Genomic DNA, 13,714 nt, shown 5'->3' with positions numbered 1-13,714 from the left:
TCGGGAAGTTATAGTCGGAATCCATTTTTAAATAAGACCAAATGATATAAACTTTCATAGTTGTTAAAACTCAGCCCAGGGATCCCCGCCTGAACTTCTCAGCTTATTGGGCGATGCTCCAACGTCCCACGACCACACTCAAACTGCCACTTTCTCAGTTCCAGCATCCCCAACAGCAGAGACCGATCCCTCAATGTGACCCCGATGCGCATGTCGAACTGTCATGCTTTTGTTCGTATCGTTAAATATCTAGAGGGGTACAAATAAACCGAAATATGGTATCTATTTATTTGTTACCTTCTGTACTGTTATCCTTTCAGCGACTATAAAGACACTATTATCCTAATATAACGATCACAAAATATATGTTCAAGTGCATTTAAACAGCACAGCACAACTTTTAGCTAGAAAATATGAAATCATAATATAAAGGTACACCAAAAGAAACAGTTGCAAATTTTATCTCGAATGTTTTTGGAATTGTGTTGTGGTAAAAATAAGAAACTAAACCTTATTTTCCCGTATTTAGAGGTCAAAAACCATTTATTTGGGCAAAAGACTGTGACTTGAAACTTACAATATTATTAAAAGATCAATGGAAGATCAATGTTTCAAATACGAGGCATTATGTCTCCCATTATGCAGAATATCACAGAGTAGACGTTATAAACTGACATAAAGTCAATTATAAAGAGATTTGTCCAGCATTACTCACCTTCTTAGTGGTATCTTTGTTTATAATTCAAACAATATAATTGTCAAGGCATTTACCAATGAAAAAAATAAAAATGAAATTGCAAACAGTAAAGAAAAAATAAAAACATTCATAAATTACATTTGGCAAAGTCTCAATTTCATGCCTATTTCATATGCCTTATTAAAACTATGATGTAATGTTGTAGCTAGCAGGCGCTACAATGATATACAGCCGGAGAGTGCAGAAAATCAATAGGGTATTTGAGTTCACCCTGCCAATAGACACTGATGAATTGTTGTAGCTGTGGCTGTTGAGAGAGTTTGAAACGGCTTGGACTACGTCCCAAATGGACCCTATTCCCTATATAGTGTACGTCTTTTGACAGGCTCATATGGTGCACTACTTTTTGACCAGAGACCCAATGTGCTGGAGAAATAGGGGCCAATTGGGGATATGTCTAATTGTCACCACAAGTTGATCTGATGCTTGCATAAATAGGGTTCCATCAGCCAAGAGGCTTCTTAGCGAGCACCCCCTGCTTTCTTGTTTTGCCTCTCCATTCTCTAAAGGTACCGGTTTGAGTCATGATTATTCTATAAGTTCTACTACAATCACTTTAGAGCTACTCACTCTTAAACGCACACTCATCCAGTGCGTATCTCTCTTCTCCTCTCATATACTCGTTCTCTCTCTCTCTCTCTCTCTCTCTCTCTCTCTCGTCTCTCTTCTCGGCTGCTCTCTCTCTCTCCTCTCTCTTTTCTCTCTCTCTCTTCTCCCTCTCTCTCTCTCTCTCTCTTCTTCTCTCTCTCTCTCTTTCTCCTCTCTCTTATCTCATTCTCTCTTTCTTTCTCTTCTCTCCTCTCTCCTCTCTCTCTCTCTCTCCTTCTCTCTTCTCTCTCTCCCTCTTCTCTTCTTCTCTCTCGTCTTCTGTTTCATCATATCTCTTTGCACTATATGCTCTGGCAGGAGACAATATCAAACAAGAGGACAAACAAACTGCCTATTTACCAGAAAAAATATATTTAGCCTTAAAAGTACATACTGTGGCCATCGTTATCCATTAAATTTGCATAGTCAACAAAAATGTTGTAAAAGGCTTTGAAAATACTACTACCACTATGTGACAATCATTATAAAACTCAGTATTATTGTCACGTTTCCTGACCTGTTTTCTGTTGTGTTTGTATTATTTAGTTGGTCAGGGCGTGAGTTGGGGTGGGTTGTCTGTGTCATTTTCTATGTGGGGATGTTTGTGTTCGGCCGGGTATGATTCTCAATCAGAGGCAGCTGTAGATCGTTGTCCCTGATTGAGAATCATACTTAGGCAGCCGGGGTTCACGTGTGTGTTTGTGGGTGTTTGTATCTTGTGTATCTCGTGTCAGTGTTCGTGCCTCACGGGACTGTTTGACGGTAGTTTCATTTTGTATTTTGTATCGTATATGGTTTATTTTGTGTTATTAAATTACCATGGAAACCAACCACTCCGCATTTTGGTCTGATCCGTCTCGCCCCTCTCCGCGTCCGAGGAGGAGGATTGCGACTACCGTAACAATTATATATTTTTTCATTATTATTTTATATTTTTCATTCCAAATACAAACAACAATTTACAGATGTACACAAACAACGACTACTTCTCATCTGCCCAGATCCACACGCTCACACCCCCATCCTTAGTGCCTGCAACATTTCAACATTTAAATAATAAATCATTCAATTTTATCTTTGTATAAATTATGGCAGATTAATTGATTTCCACGTTTTTAGTATACATTTTTTTCAAGATGAGTGATGAGAAGAGAATYGTCCAGCCCATTGGGAATTGTTCTTTAATGAGTTGGACGAGATGGATTTACTCCAGACACCCGAACAGGACCTCATCCCCGTCATTACCAGGAGAAGGAGACAGAGGTTTCGCGGAAGGAGATCGGGGTGCCTTGTAAGGATCAGGCGACGAGTGGCTAATCTGCCTTTGCCATCGGTACTATTGGCCAAYGTACAATCGCTGGAAAATAAAATGGACGACCTAAAAGCATGTACATCCTACCAACGGGACATTCAAAACTGAAACATCTTATGTTTCACCGAGTCGTGGCTGAACGACAACATGAATAACATACAGCTAGCGTGTTATACCCCGTACCGGCAGGAGAGAACAGCAGCCTCTTATCTAATTTCTACCAGCATGTTAAATGTGCAACCAGAGGGGAAAAAAACTCTAGACCACCTTTACTCCACACACAGAGACACTTACATAGCTCTCCCTCCCCCTCCATTCGGCAAATCTGATCATAATCCTATCCTCCTGATTCCTGCTTACAAGCAGGAAGCACCAGTGACTCGGTCAATAAAAAAAGTGGTCAGATGAAGCAGATGCTAAGCTACAGGACTGTTTTGCCAGCACACACTGGAATATGTTCCGGGATACTCCCGCTGGCATTTAGGAGTACACCACAATAGTCACTGGCTTCATCAATAAGTGCATCGATGACATCGTCCCCACAGTGACTGTAAGTACATACCCCAACCAGAAGCCATGGATTACAGGCAACATCCGCACTGAGCTAAAGTAGCCTCTCTTTCTCTCTTTCTTTCTTTCTTTCTTTCTTTCTTTCTTTCTTTCTTTCTTTCTTTCTTTCTTTCTTTCTTTCTCTCTCTCTCGGAGGACCTGAGCCCTAGGACTATGCCTCAGTACTACCTGGCCTGATGACTCCTTGCTGTCCTCAGTCCACCTGGCCGTGTTGCTGCTCCAGTTTCAACTGTTCTGCCTGCGGCTATGGAACCCTGACCTGTTCAGGTCCCAGCAGGTCTGGGACGTGCTACCTGCCCCAGACCTGCTGTTTTCAACTCTCTAGAGACAGCAGGAGCGGTAGAGATACTCTGAATGATCGGCTATGAAAAGCCAACTGACATTTACTCCTGAGGTGCTGACCTGTTGCACCCTCGACAACCACTGATTATTATTATTTGACCCTGCTGGTCATCTATGAATATCTTGGCCATGTGCCTGTCTCTTATACACATCTAGATGTGTATAAGAGACAGGACAACCACTGATTATTATTATTTGACCCTGCTGGTCATCTATGAATATCTTGGCCATGTTCTGTTATAATCTCCACCCGGCACAGCCAGAAGAGGACTGGCCACCCCTCATAGCCTGGTTCCTCTCTAGGTTTCTTCCTAGGTTCTGGCCTTTCTAGGGAGTTTTTCCTAGCCACCGTGCTTCTACACCTGCATTGCTTGCTGTTTGGGGTTTTAGGCTGGGTTTCTGTACAGCACTTTGTGACATCAGCTGATGTAAGGAGGGATTTATAAACAGATTTGATTTGAGTTGCCGATTTCAAGGAGCGGGACATTAACCCGGATACTTATAAGAAATCCTGCTATGCCCTCCGACGAACCATCAAACAGGCAAAGCGTTAATACAGGACTGAGATCGAATCGTACAACACCRGCTCTGACACTCGTCGGATGTGGCAGGGCTTGCAAACTATTACATGCTACAAAGGGAAGCACAGCCAAGAGCTGTCCAGTGACACAAGCCTACTAGACGAGCTAAATTACTTCTATGCTCACTTCGAGGCAAGTAACACTGAAACATGCATGAGAGCATCAGCTGTTCCGGGAAGACTGTGTGATCACACTCTCCGTAGCCGATGTGAGTAAGACCTTTAAACAGGTCAACGGATTACCAGGACGTGTACTCCGAGCATGCGCTGACCAACTGGCAAGTGTCTTCACTGACATTTTCAACCTGTCGGAGTTTGTAATACCAACATGTTTCAAGCAGACCACCATAGTCCCTGTGCCCAAGAACACTAAGGTAACCTGCCTAAATGACTACTGACCCGTAGCACTCACGTCTGTAGCCATGAAGTGCTTTGAAAGGCTGGTCATGGCTCACATCACCACCATCATCATAGAAAACCTAGACCCACTCCAATTTTATACCTCCCAAACAGATCCACAGATGATGCAATCTCTATTGCACTCCACACTGCCCTTTCCCACCTGGACAAAAGGAACATCTATATGATAATGCTATTCATTGACTACAGCTCAGCGTTCAACACCATAGTGCCCTCAAAGTTCATCATTAAGCTAAGGATCCTGGGACTAAACACCTCCCTCTGCAACTGGATCCTGGACTTCCTGACGGGCTGCCCCCAGGTGGTAAGGGTAGGTAACAACACATCCCCCACGCTAATCCTCAACAAGGGGGCCCCTCAGGGGTGCGTGCTCAGTCCCCTACTGTACTCCCTGTTCACTCATGACTGCATGGCCAGGCACAAATCCAACACCATCATTAAGATTGCAGATGACACAACAGTGGTAGGCCGATCACCGACAACGACGAGATAGCCGAAAGGGAAGAGGTCAGAGATCTGGCAGTGTGGTGCTAGGACAACAACCTCTCCCTCAACGTGATCACGACATCGCAACCACACTGCACACTGCCCTAACCCATCTGGACAAGAGGAATACCTATGTGAGAATGCTGTTCATCGACTACAGCTCAATATTTAACACCATAGTACCCTCCAAACTCGTCATCAAGCTCGAGACCCTGGGTCTCGACCTCGCCCTGTGCAACTGGGTACTGGACTTCCTGACGGGCCGCCCCCAGGTGGTGAGGGTAGGTAACAACATCTCCACCCCGCGGATCCTCAACACTGTGGTCCCACAAGGGTGCGTTCTGAGCCCTCTCCTGTACTCCCTGTTCACCCACGACTGCGTGGCCATGCACGCCTCCAACTCAATCATCAAGTTTGCAGACAACACTACAGTGGTAGACTTGATTACCAACAACRACGAGATGGCCTACAGGGAGGAGGTGAGGGCCCTCGGAGTGTGGTGTCAGGAAAATAACCTCACACTCAACGTCAACAAAACAAAGGAGATGATCGTAGACTTCAGGAAACAGCAGAGGGAGCACCCCCCTATCCACATCGACGGGACAGTAGTGGAGAGGGTAGTAAGTTCCTTGGCGTACGCATCACGGACAAACTGAATTGGTCCACCCACACAGACAGCGTGGTGAAGAAGGCGCAGAAGTGCCTCTTCAACCTCAGGTGGCTGAAGAAATTAGGCTTGTCACCAAAAGCACTCACAAACTTTTACAGATGCACAATCGAGAGTATCCTGTCGGGCTGGTACGGCAACTGCTCCGCCCACAACCGTAGGGCTCTCCAGAGGGTGGTGCGGTCTGCACAACGCATCACCGGGGGCAAACTACCTGCCCTCCAGGACACCTACACCACCCGATGTGACAGGAAGGCCATAAAGATCATCAAGGACAACAACCACCCGAGCCACTGCCTGTTCACCCCGCTATCATCCAGAAGGCGAGGTCAGTACAGGTGCATCAAAGCAGGGACCGAGAGACTGAAAAACAGCTTCTATCTCAAGGCCATCAGACTGTTAACCAGCCATCACTAACATTGAGTGGCTGCTGCCAACATACTGACTCAACTCCAGCCACTTTAATTATGCAAAAATGTATGTACATTTTTTTTATACTGATACCTGTTACATTTGGGTCCTGTCTTTCTACAAACTGTTCATTTGCCAGTGCCTTTCTAAAGCAATTTAATCAGATAATGTRTTATTTGTGCATATTTCTGCTTTAGGACATTTACACAATATTTTTATGCCATTTTTTATTTCAGCTGGAAAGTTGAAAGCTTCCAAAGTTTTGAATAGAAAAGGCCATTCAAGACGGTGGAAAGCATTTTCAGCATCAGCAGACATTGATAATACTATATCTATTTTTTTTTTGCATATTGTATTAAACTGAAACCCTGTTTTATTGATACGTATGAAGTCTGGTAAGACATTTGCCATTGTATTGCTTATAATCTTTGTTATTATTTTATTGTCACAATTTATTAAACTTATGGGTTCATAATCAGCAGGGGACTCTCCAGATTACCCTGGTTTTAATAATATCTGAAATAACAGTTTGATACATGGAACTAGGAAGTACTGAATTGAGTGACGTTTATTATTATTTGTGTACTTTGACCCAAAATGTTGAATAGAATTCTATGGTAAAGCCATCCATTCCTGGTGTTTTTCTCAGTGTGAATGTCTTAACAGTATCCGATATTTCTTCTTGGGAGGACCTCTGTTTCTAGTGATTATTTTTTGTCTGATGATAGTTGCTTCAGATTATTACAGTATTATCAAGTTTTTTTTAGAGCACACAAGCCTACGGTGTATCAGGAACCATTATGTTACAGATCCAAAAAAGGAGGAAGCTCCAAATGAGCTTCGAGACAACTAGAAACATCAACCCAGCGTGCTAGAACACAATACTTGCCACACATTAAACTGAAAAAACCTATAGGTTACTCGAACCTTTGCATAAATCTTCCACTGACCACCGGAAACTAATAACATCAACGGCAACAAGTGTAGCAAGGCCTAAAAGTGGGGATTTTTTTTTTACCTGATTGTCTTAATCATGCTGAGGCCCATCTCTACACAGCAATGAGCGTGGTCCTGTCGGGGTTCAGGAAGACCGGACACACAGTAGTAGCAGTCTCCTAAAATCTTAATCCTCAGACAATGGTGCTCCTAGAAGAGAGTGAGAGTGAGAGAGAATGGAGTTAGACTGGAAACCATGGGAAACTCAGAATGATCTTGATTTGATCAATACCTCTTGCTCCATGAGAATGCTTGAATTATCATGGAATCGTACACGAGTGTACAGTGTACTCAGGCATGCATTTGTTCACGGCAACGAGCAAGTTATTTTGTCTTGCACCAGAAATGTCTGGACAACAGCTTTGACATTATAATAAAGAGACATTATAGGCCAAGCAGGCTCCGTGCGTCATGCACAAGGACATTGACTCAACTCTGAATTCATTCCCTGAATTACGTTAAAATGACAAAGACATTCACATAAACAGTACGCATGTCCATTCAGCTGCACTCTATCTGACCTGTTTTTCAATCCAGTCATTGGATTTAATTACGGGTATTACCCTTTGAAAGCATTGCATGTTCCATTTAAATTCAGCCTTCTACACTGTATTTGTATCATTAATGACAGCTCTGGGGTTTGAAAATGAAACCTTAGCCAGAAGTGCAAAACATATTTCTATAATTGCATGGCACCATACCTGCAAGGCTGTCATTCATTCATGCTATCAATATAAATTGGGACCCGAGAGTATTACCGCCTTTGCATTCTACTGTGGTATCTTAGCAAATTCTAGAACAAAGCGTGATTATTCATGTCTCCTTGCTCGTCGATTTCTTTCCTAAATGTCAGTTCTTTCCGTTATAAAGTCACGTTTGAAAATGAAATTAGCATAAGCATAAAGTAAACTCACGTGGGCTAGACGGTCGAAGCGTGCAAAGAGCTCGTTCAACATCCGCACCAGCTCTTGCGCCGATAGCGTCGTCGAGAGGTTCGTGAATCCTTTAACGTCTGCGAAAAGTATGCTGCAGAAAATATGGAGAAGTCACATTGTCACCATTACACTTCAACATCTACAGATCATTTAGTGAGAAAATAGTCAACAGGTTTAAAAAAACATGTAGTCCAGATCAAAATGGTCCAATGTGGTCCCTCCTTGCTTTTGGATGAAACATCAAGTCAAATCTAAACGGAATCTCTGCCCCTCCCTAACTCCAGGCTATGCTCAAACCCTACACCCCAACCCAAGTACTCCATTCTGCCACCTCTGGTCTCTTGGCCCTCCCACCGTTATGGGAGAGCAGATCCCGCTCATCCAAGTAAAAAGCTCTTCTCTGTCCTGGCACCCCAATGGAACCAGTGGAACCAATTTCCCCCTGAAGTTAGGACAGCCGAGTCCCAACCCCTCCTCACCCCTGCCCCGTCAAAAAATGTATAAATATATATGCCCTTTGTGAACTAACACTCACACTTTACTTTTTTCCCTCCAGCACTGACTTTKCTGWTAGCTACTTTACTGAGGAAAAATGTACTTACTATGACTGAGATGTAAGGTTGTCTCGCCTAGCTATCTTAAGATGATTGCATTAACTGTAAGTCACTCTGGATAAGAGCATCTGCTAAATGACAAAATTGKAAATGTAAATGACACCACATTATAAACTACAACCAAGATCACATTTATATGATCTCATGTTTATATGATTGATTTGGTTGAGATATTGCCTTCCTGCTTCTTCTAAAAAATGAAGGGGTACTGAATCTAACTGGTAACATAATTGAGACAACACAGGAGCATTATGGAACTGATAGCATTTTAATTATACTGAACAAAAATATAAACGCAACAGGTAAAGTGTTGGTCCCATGTTCCATGAGCTGAAATAAAAGATCCCAGAAATGTTCCATATGCACAAAAAGCTTATTTCTCTCAAATTTTGTTCACAAATTTGTTTACATCGCTGTAAGTGAGCATTTKTCCCTTGCCAAGATAATCCATCCACCTGACAGTTGTGACATATCAAGAMGCTGATTAAACAGCATGATCACTACACAGGTGCACCTTGTGCTGTGGACAATAAAAGGCCACTAAAATGTGCAGTTGTCACACAACACAATGCCACAGATGTATCAAGTTTTGAGGGAGCGTGCAATTGGCATGCTGACCGCAGGAATGCCAGAGTTGTTGCCAGAGAATTGAATGTTAATTTCTCTACCATAAGCCACCGCCAAAGTCATTTTAAAGAATTTGGCTGTATGTCCAACCTGCCTCACAACCGCAGATGACGTGTAACCACACCAGCCCATGTCCTCCACATCCGGCTTTTTCACCTGCAGGATCGTCTGAGACCAGCCAATGGGACAGCTGATGAAACTGTGGGTTTGCACAACTGAAGAATTTCTAGACAAACTGTCAGAAATCATCTCAGGGAAGCTCATCTGCTTGCTCGTCGTCCTCACCAGGATCTTGATCTGACTGTAGTTTGCTTCATGGAGGATTCCTGGTTTCAACTGTGCTGGACAGATGGCAGTATGACATACATTATGGCGTTGTGTGGGCGAGCGGTTAGCTGATGTCAACGTTGTGAACAGAGTGCCCCGTGGTGGCGGTGGGGTTATGGTATGGGCAGGCATAAGCTACAGACAACGAACACAATTGCATTTTATCGATTGCAATTTGAATGCACAGAGATACCGTGAAGAGACCCTGAGGCCCATTGTCGTGCCTTTCATCCGCCGCCGTCACCTAATTTTTCAGCATCATAATGCACGGTCGCACGGTCCCACAATTCCTGGAAGCTGGAAATGTCCCAGTTCTTCCATGGCCTGCATATACCCCTTGCATCTGCACAAACCCCAACTTCATTGATAATTCTGTACCACACAAATGGATTTAATTGTTTATTTACTAACTAAATGATAACACAGGATACACACACACGCGGTATAGGTTATTGATTAGAAACGTAATACAATGGAAACAGGTCCCTAGTGCACTAACGACAACATGACTGCTTAATTATCAAAAGAGGGAGGAGTAGAGGGGAAAAGGGAGACAACACTTATACACTTGTAACTATGCTCACAGTAATCCTAATACTTTGGCCCGAACCACCGCTCCTTTGGGGTAAAGAAATAATTAATGTATTTACGAGTTTGAATGTCTTTCTTCGTCGTGTATCTCTGTTGGACCCAGGCCTTCGTGAAAAGTGTTCCGTTGGGCATTCTCTCAATTTAAGTGTAAGGCTCTGATTGTCCACACGAGGTCACAATGTCCTTCTTCTTAGTTGTCCATGGCTTCAATGCCTTGTCCTGTAGTCTTAAGAAGGACTAACAGGATGATGTTTACTTTCACCCATTCTGGAAGAGTGGTCCTCTGAAGACATCTAATCAGCCATGTCGATGATCCCCAGTGGTGTGATGAGAGCAGTGTAGTCGACAATAATTTGAAGAGAGTAACAGGATGGTCCTACTTAAATGTACTTTCTTAGATACTGTACTTAGAACAGCTACTCAGCCGTAACATCGATTGTTAGAGAGGCTACTTTGTCGTCCTCACCTCGTGTTGATTTTCAGGGTCGTAACCAATCGAGACCTAAGCTGCAGCTTGAGTACTTCTGGTCTGATATGTTCATTCTCAACTCATCCTTTATACACTCTGGTAAAAAGGGGTGTTTCCATCATGCTAATGTAACGGATGTGAAATGGCTAGCTAGTTAGCGGTGGTGCGCGCTAATAGCGTTTCAATCAGTTACGTCACTCGCTTTGAGACCTTGAGTTGAAGTAGTGGTTCCCCGCGGCTTTTGTGGAGCGATGGGTAACGAWGCTTCGTGGGTGACTGTTGTTGATGTGTGCAGAGGGTCCCTGGTTCGCGCCCGGGTCGGGGCGAGGGGACGGACGTAAAGTTAAACTGTTACATTGATGCTGTTGACCCGGATCACTGGTTGCTGCGGAAAAGGAGGAGGTCGAAAGGGGGGTGAGTGTAACGGATGTGAAATGGCTAGCTAGTTAGCGGTGGTGCGCGCTAATAGCGTTTCAATCGGTTACGTCACTCGCTTTGAGACCTTGAGTTGAAGTAGTGGTTCCCGCTTTTGTGGAGCGATGGGTAACGAAGCTTCGTGGGTGACTGTTGTTGATGTGTGCAGAGGGTCCCTGGTTCGCGCCCGGGTCGGGGCGAGGCGACGGACGTAAAGTTAAACTGTTACACTAACACGCTATCTGAGCTCCCTCGGGCATGGCTACTTACTGGGCAAAGTATCATCAAAACTATGATCTCGTTAGGAATGTGTTTTTAGTTTTTAGTTTTCTATCTTAAGATAACTATTCTCATCATCTTTGAMATTTCCTACACAACATAAAGGATAAAAACCTGACATATATTATCGTTTATGTATGCTGTTCAAGTTACAATATTTACATTATAAACATGTTATACCATTTTTAATGACATCACAAAATCAACATTACTTTTCCATAGACCATCTCTCATCATYCCCCACATCCGGATGCTAGAAATATTGTCCCAGTTTTCACTTTTGGACGTTAGAGTTTTTGGGGCGGCAAAATGTCTCTGTAACAAAGAGACATTCCAATCACCACTACTAAAGACCAGAAAGAGTCCTCTGCTGCATACAATTTACGACCGGGCGTGAGGTGTCACAAAACACCCCACATCAATCCCTCCTCCCCTCTGCGGGTGAAAAGGATCTGGTAGACGATGATCCATTGTAACCTGATCTTCAAATCCTCACAGGAGAGTCATGACAAATTTATAGTGTACGCTTGACAAAAAAATACAAATAAAAGAGTCATATTCTTCCTGGGGGTGTATATAAACAGATTCTAATAAGATGTAATGTTGCTAAAATGCTGTCACTTCCACTTTAAATCATTTGACAAATGCAGGGCCCAGAGCATTTAAGATTCACACAGAGACAAGGTCCAAAACTATAAGGAAATCATTTTCTTCACTTAAGTGTAAAATTTGTAACTGATACACATGCTACAATGTTCTACTCATACCGTGACATAACCTGGTGATATTAGGGTGGTTGGTTAATCATAACTCTATTTGTATAACTGTTTTTCTGGATATGAGCAGAAGGCACAGACCTTACAAAGTTCAAAATCTTACCATTTTATTATTATCGTTTATGTTAGAGTTTAGGCAATGAAATGCTGCAGTTCTCCAAAATATGTTCTTGTTTAATGGCATCTATTTCTACGTAAATTGTGAGTGATAGTTTGAAGTTTTAATGTCGAATGCAGAAGCACAGTGAAATGCCATTCCTGCAAGCTCCCAACCCAACAATGCAGTAACCACTATCAATGTAAAATAAACAATAAGATTCGGTAGAGCAAAAACGAGAAATAAAATTAAGAAAAAAGAACATGAGAAAGTAAGAGTAGTTCCGTTCCAATACCATATTTACAATGTGCAGGGATCCAGGAATGATAGAATTAGATACAGTGCTTTCAGAAAGTACTCACACCACTTGACTTTTTTCACATTTTGTTTTGTTACAGCTAGGGTTGCAAAGGGTCGGAATTTTTCCGGAAATGTTCCATGGGAATTTGGGAATTTTGCTTAAATTCGTTGAAAATGTGTATCCCTTTTGTGGGATACATGCAGAGTGCATTCCTCSATCACATGTGCAGTGCACTCTTCCATCACATGTACAGCTGATTCTCAAGATCTTGCACACGAATGAGATGCTATTGAGCCCACACTACTACACTGTCTGAGCCAAGGACTACAAGCTTTCTGGTAAGTTTTGATTACAATACTGGGTGGGGTGAATATATTTTATAGGACATACATGATTTTTTGTTAACTAGTAAATAGTTGCCTACAACCAAGTGTGTTTAAATAATTTCTAACTTGTTAACAATTTCTGCTAGTTAGTTTTTGCTACCATGTGGGTTTTAGCTTGCTTGAGCCTGCTAACTGAGGAGCGTTAATTCACCTGTTTCCATACATGTTTCATTTTAAAACATGGTTGTTTAATCTAACTGCTTAACTATTTATCTGTACATGGAATTGCATTTGTTTGGTTTTTACAAAAACAATAATAATCTTTACAGGAATCTTTACTGCAGCTAATGTAAAAGGAAAAGCTGTGTACATTTGCAAATACTGTGCCAAATCATATGTGAAGAATGAAACAAAGATGCAGAATCATCTGGCCAAGTGCCAGATGACAAAAGTCCCTCTGCTTCTATTCGAGGTGAAAATAATGAATCAGACACCTTATCGATAGCAACAGCTCATGGTCCTCCTGGAATCAGACGTTTTTTTGACTCAATGGAGGAACGTAGTCAGAGAAATGCTGATGAATGTCTTGCTCAAGATGTGTATGCAACTGGTTCACCTCTGATGCTCACAGGCAATGTGTATTGGAAGAGATGTCCTAATGTTCTTCGCCCAGCATACACCCCTACAACCAGAGACATGCTTTATTTACTCATTTGCTGGAGTTCAACAGAGTTCAAGTGAAGGTCAAGCAAATCGTAGAGAAAGCAGACTGTATTGCAATCATCTCTGATGGCTGGTCGAATGTTCGTGGGCAAGGAATAATTAACTA

General features: G+C 42.6%; 1 protein-coding gene across 3 annotated transcripts in view; it reads right to left on the bottom strand.

Annotated features, from left to right (window-relative positions):
• The window catches only part of adcy8 (adenylate cyclase 8 (brain)), a 198,123-nt gene that overhangs the window by 83,907 nt on the left and 100,502 nt on the right, over window positions 1-13,714 (bottom strand). For all 3 annotated transcript variants that reach the window (XM_023977858.2, XM_023977855.2, XM_023977857.2), the window contains exons 4-5: window positions 8,044-8,155; window positions 7,152-7,279 (exon numbers count right to left, since the gene is read on the bottom strand). In XM_023977858.2, coding sequence (XP_023833626.1) covers window positions 7,152-7,279; window positions 8,044-8,155 — 240 coding nt within the window. The remainder of the gene's footprint in view (window positions 1-7,151; window positions 7,280-8,043; window positions 8,156-13,714) is intronic.

The sequence above is a fragment of the Salvelinus sp. IW2-2015 genome, linkage group LG32, assembly GCF_002910315.2.
Source record: "Salvelinus sp. IW2-2015 linkage group LG32, ASM291031v2, whole genome shotgun sequence".
NCBI lineage: Eukaryota > Metazoa > Chordata > Actinopteri > Salmoniformes > Salmonidae > Salvelinus > Salvelinus sp. IW2-2015.
Note: the sequence above shows the minus strand (reverse complement) of the source record. Positions and strands in the feature narration are given on the sequence as shown.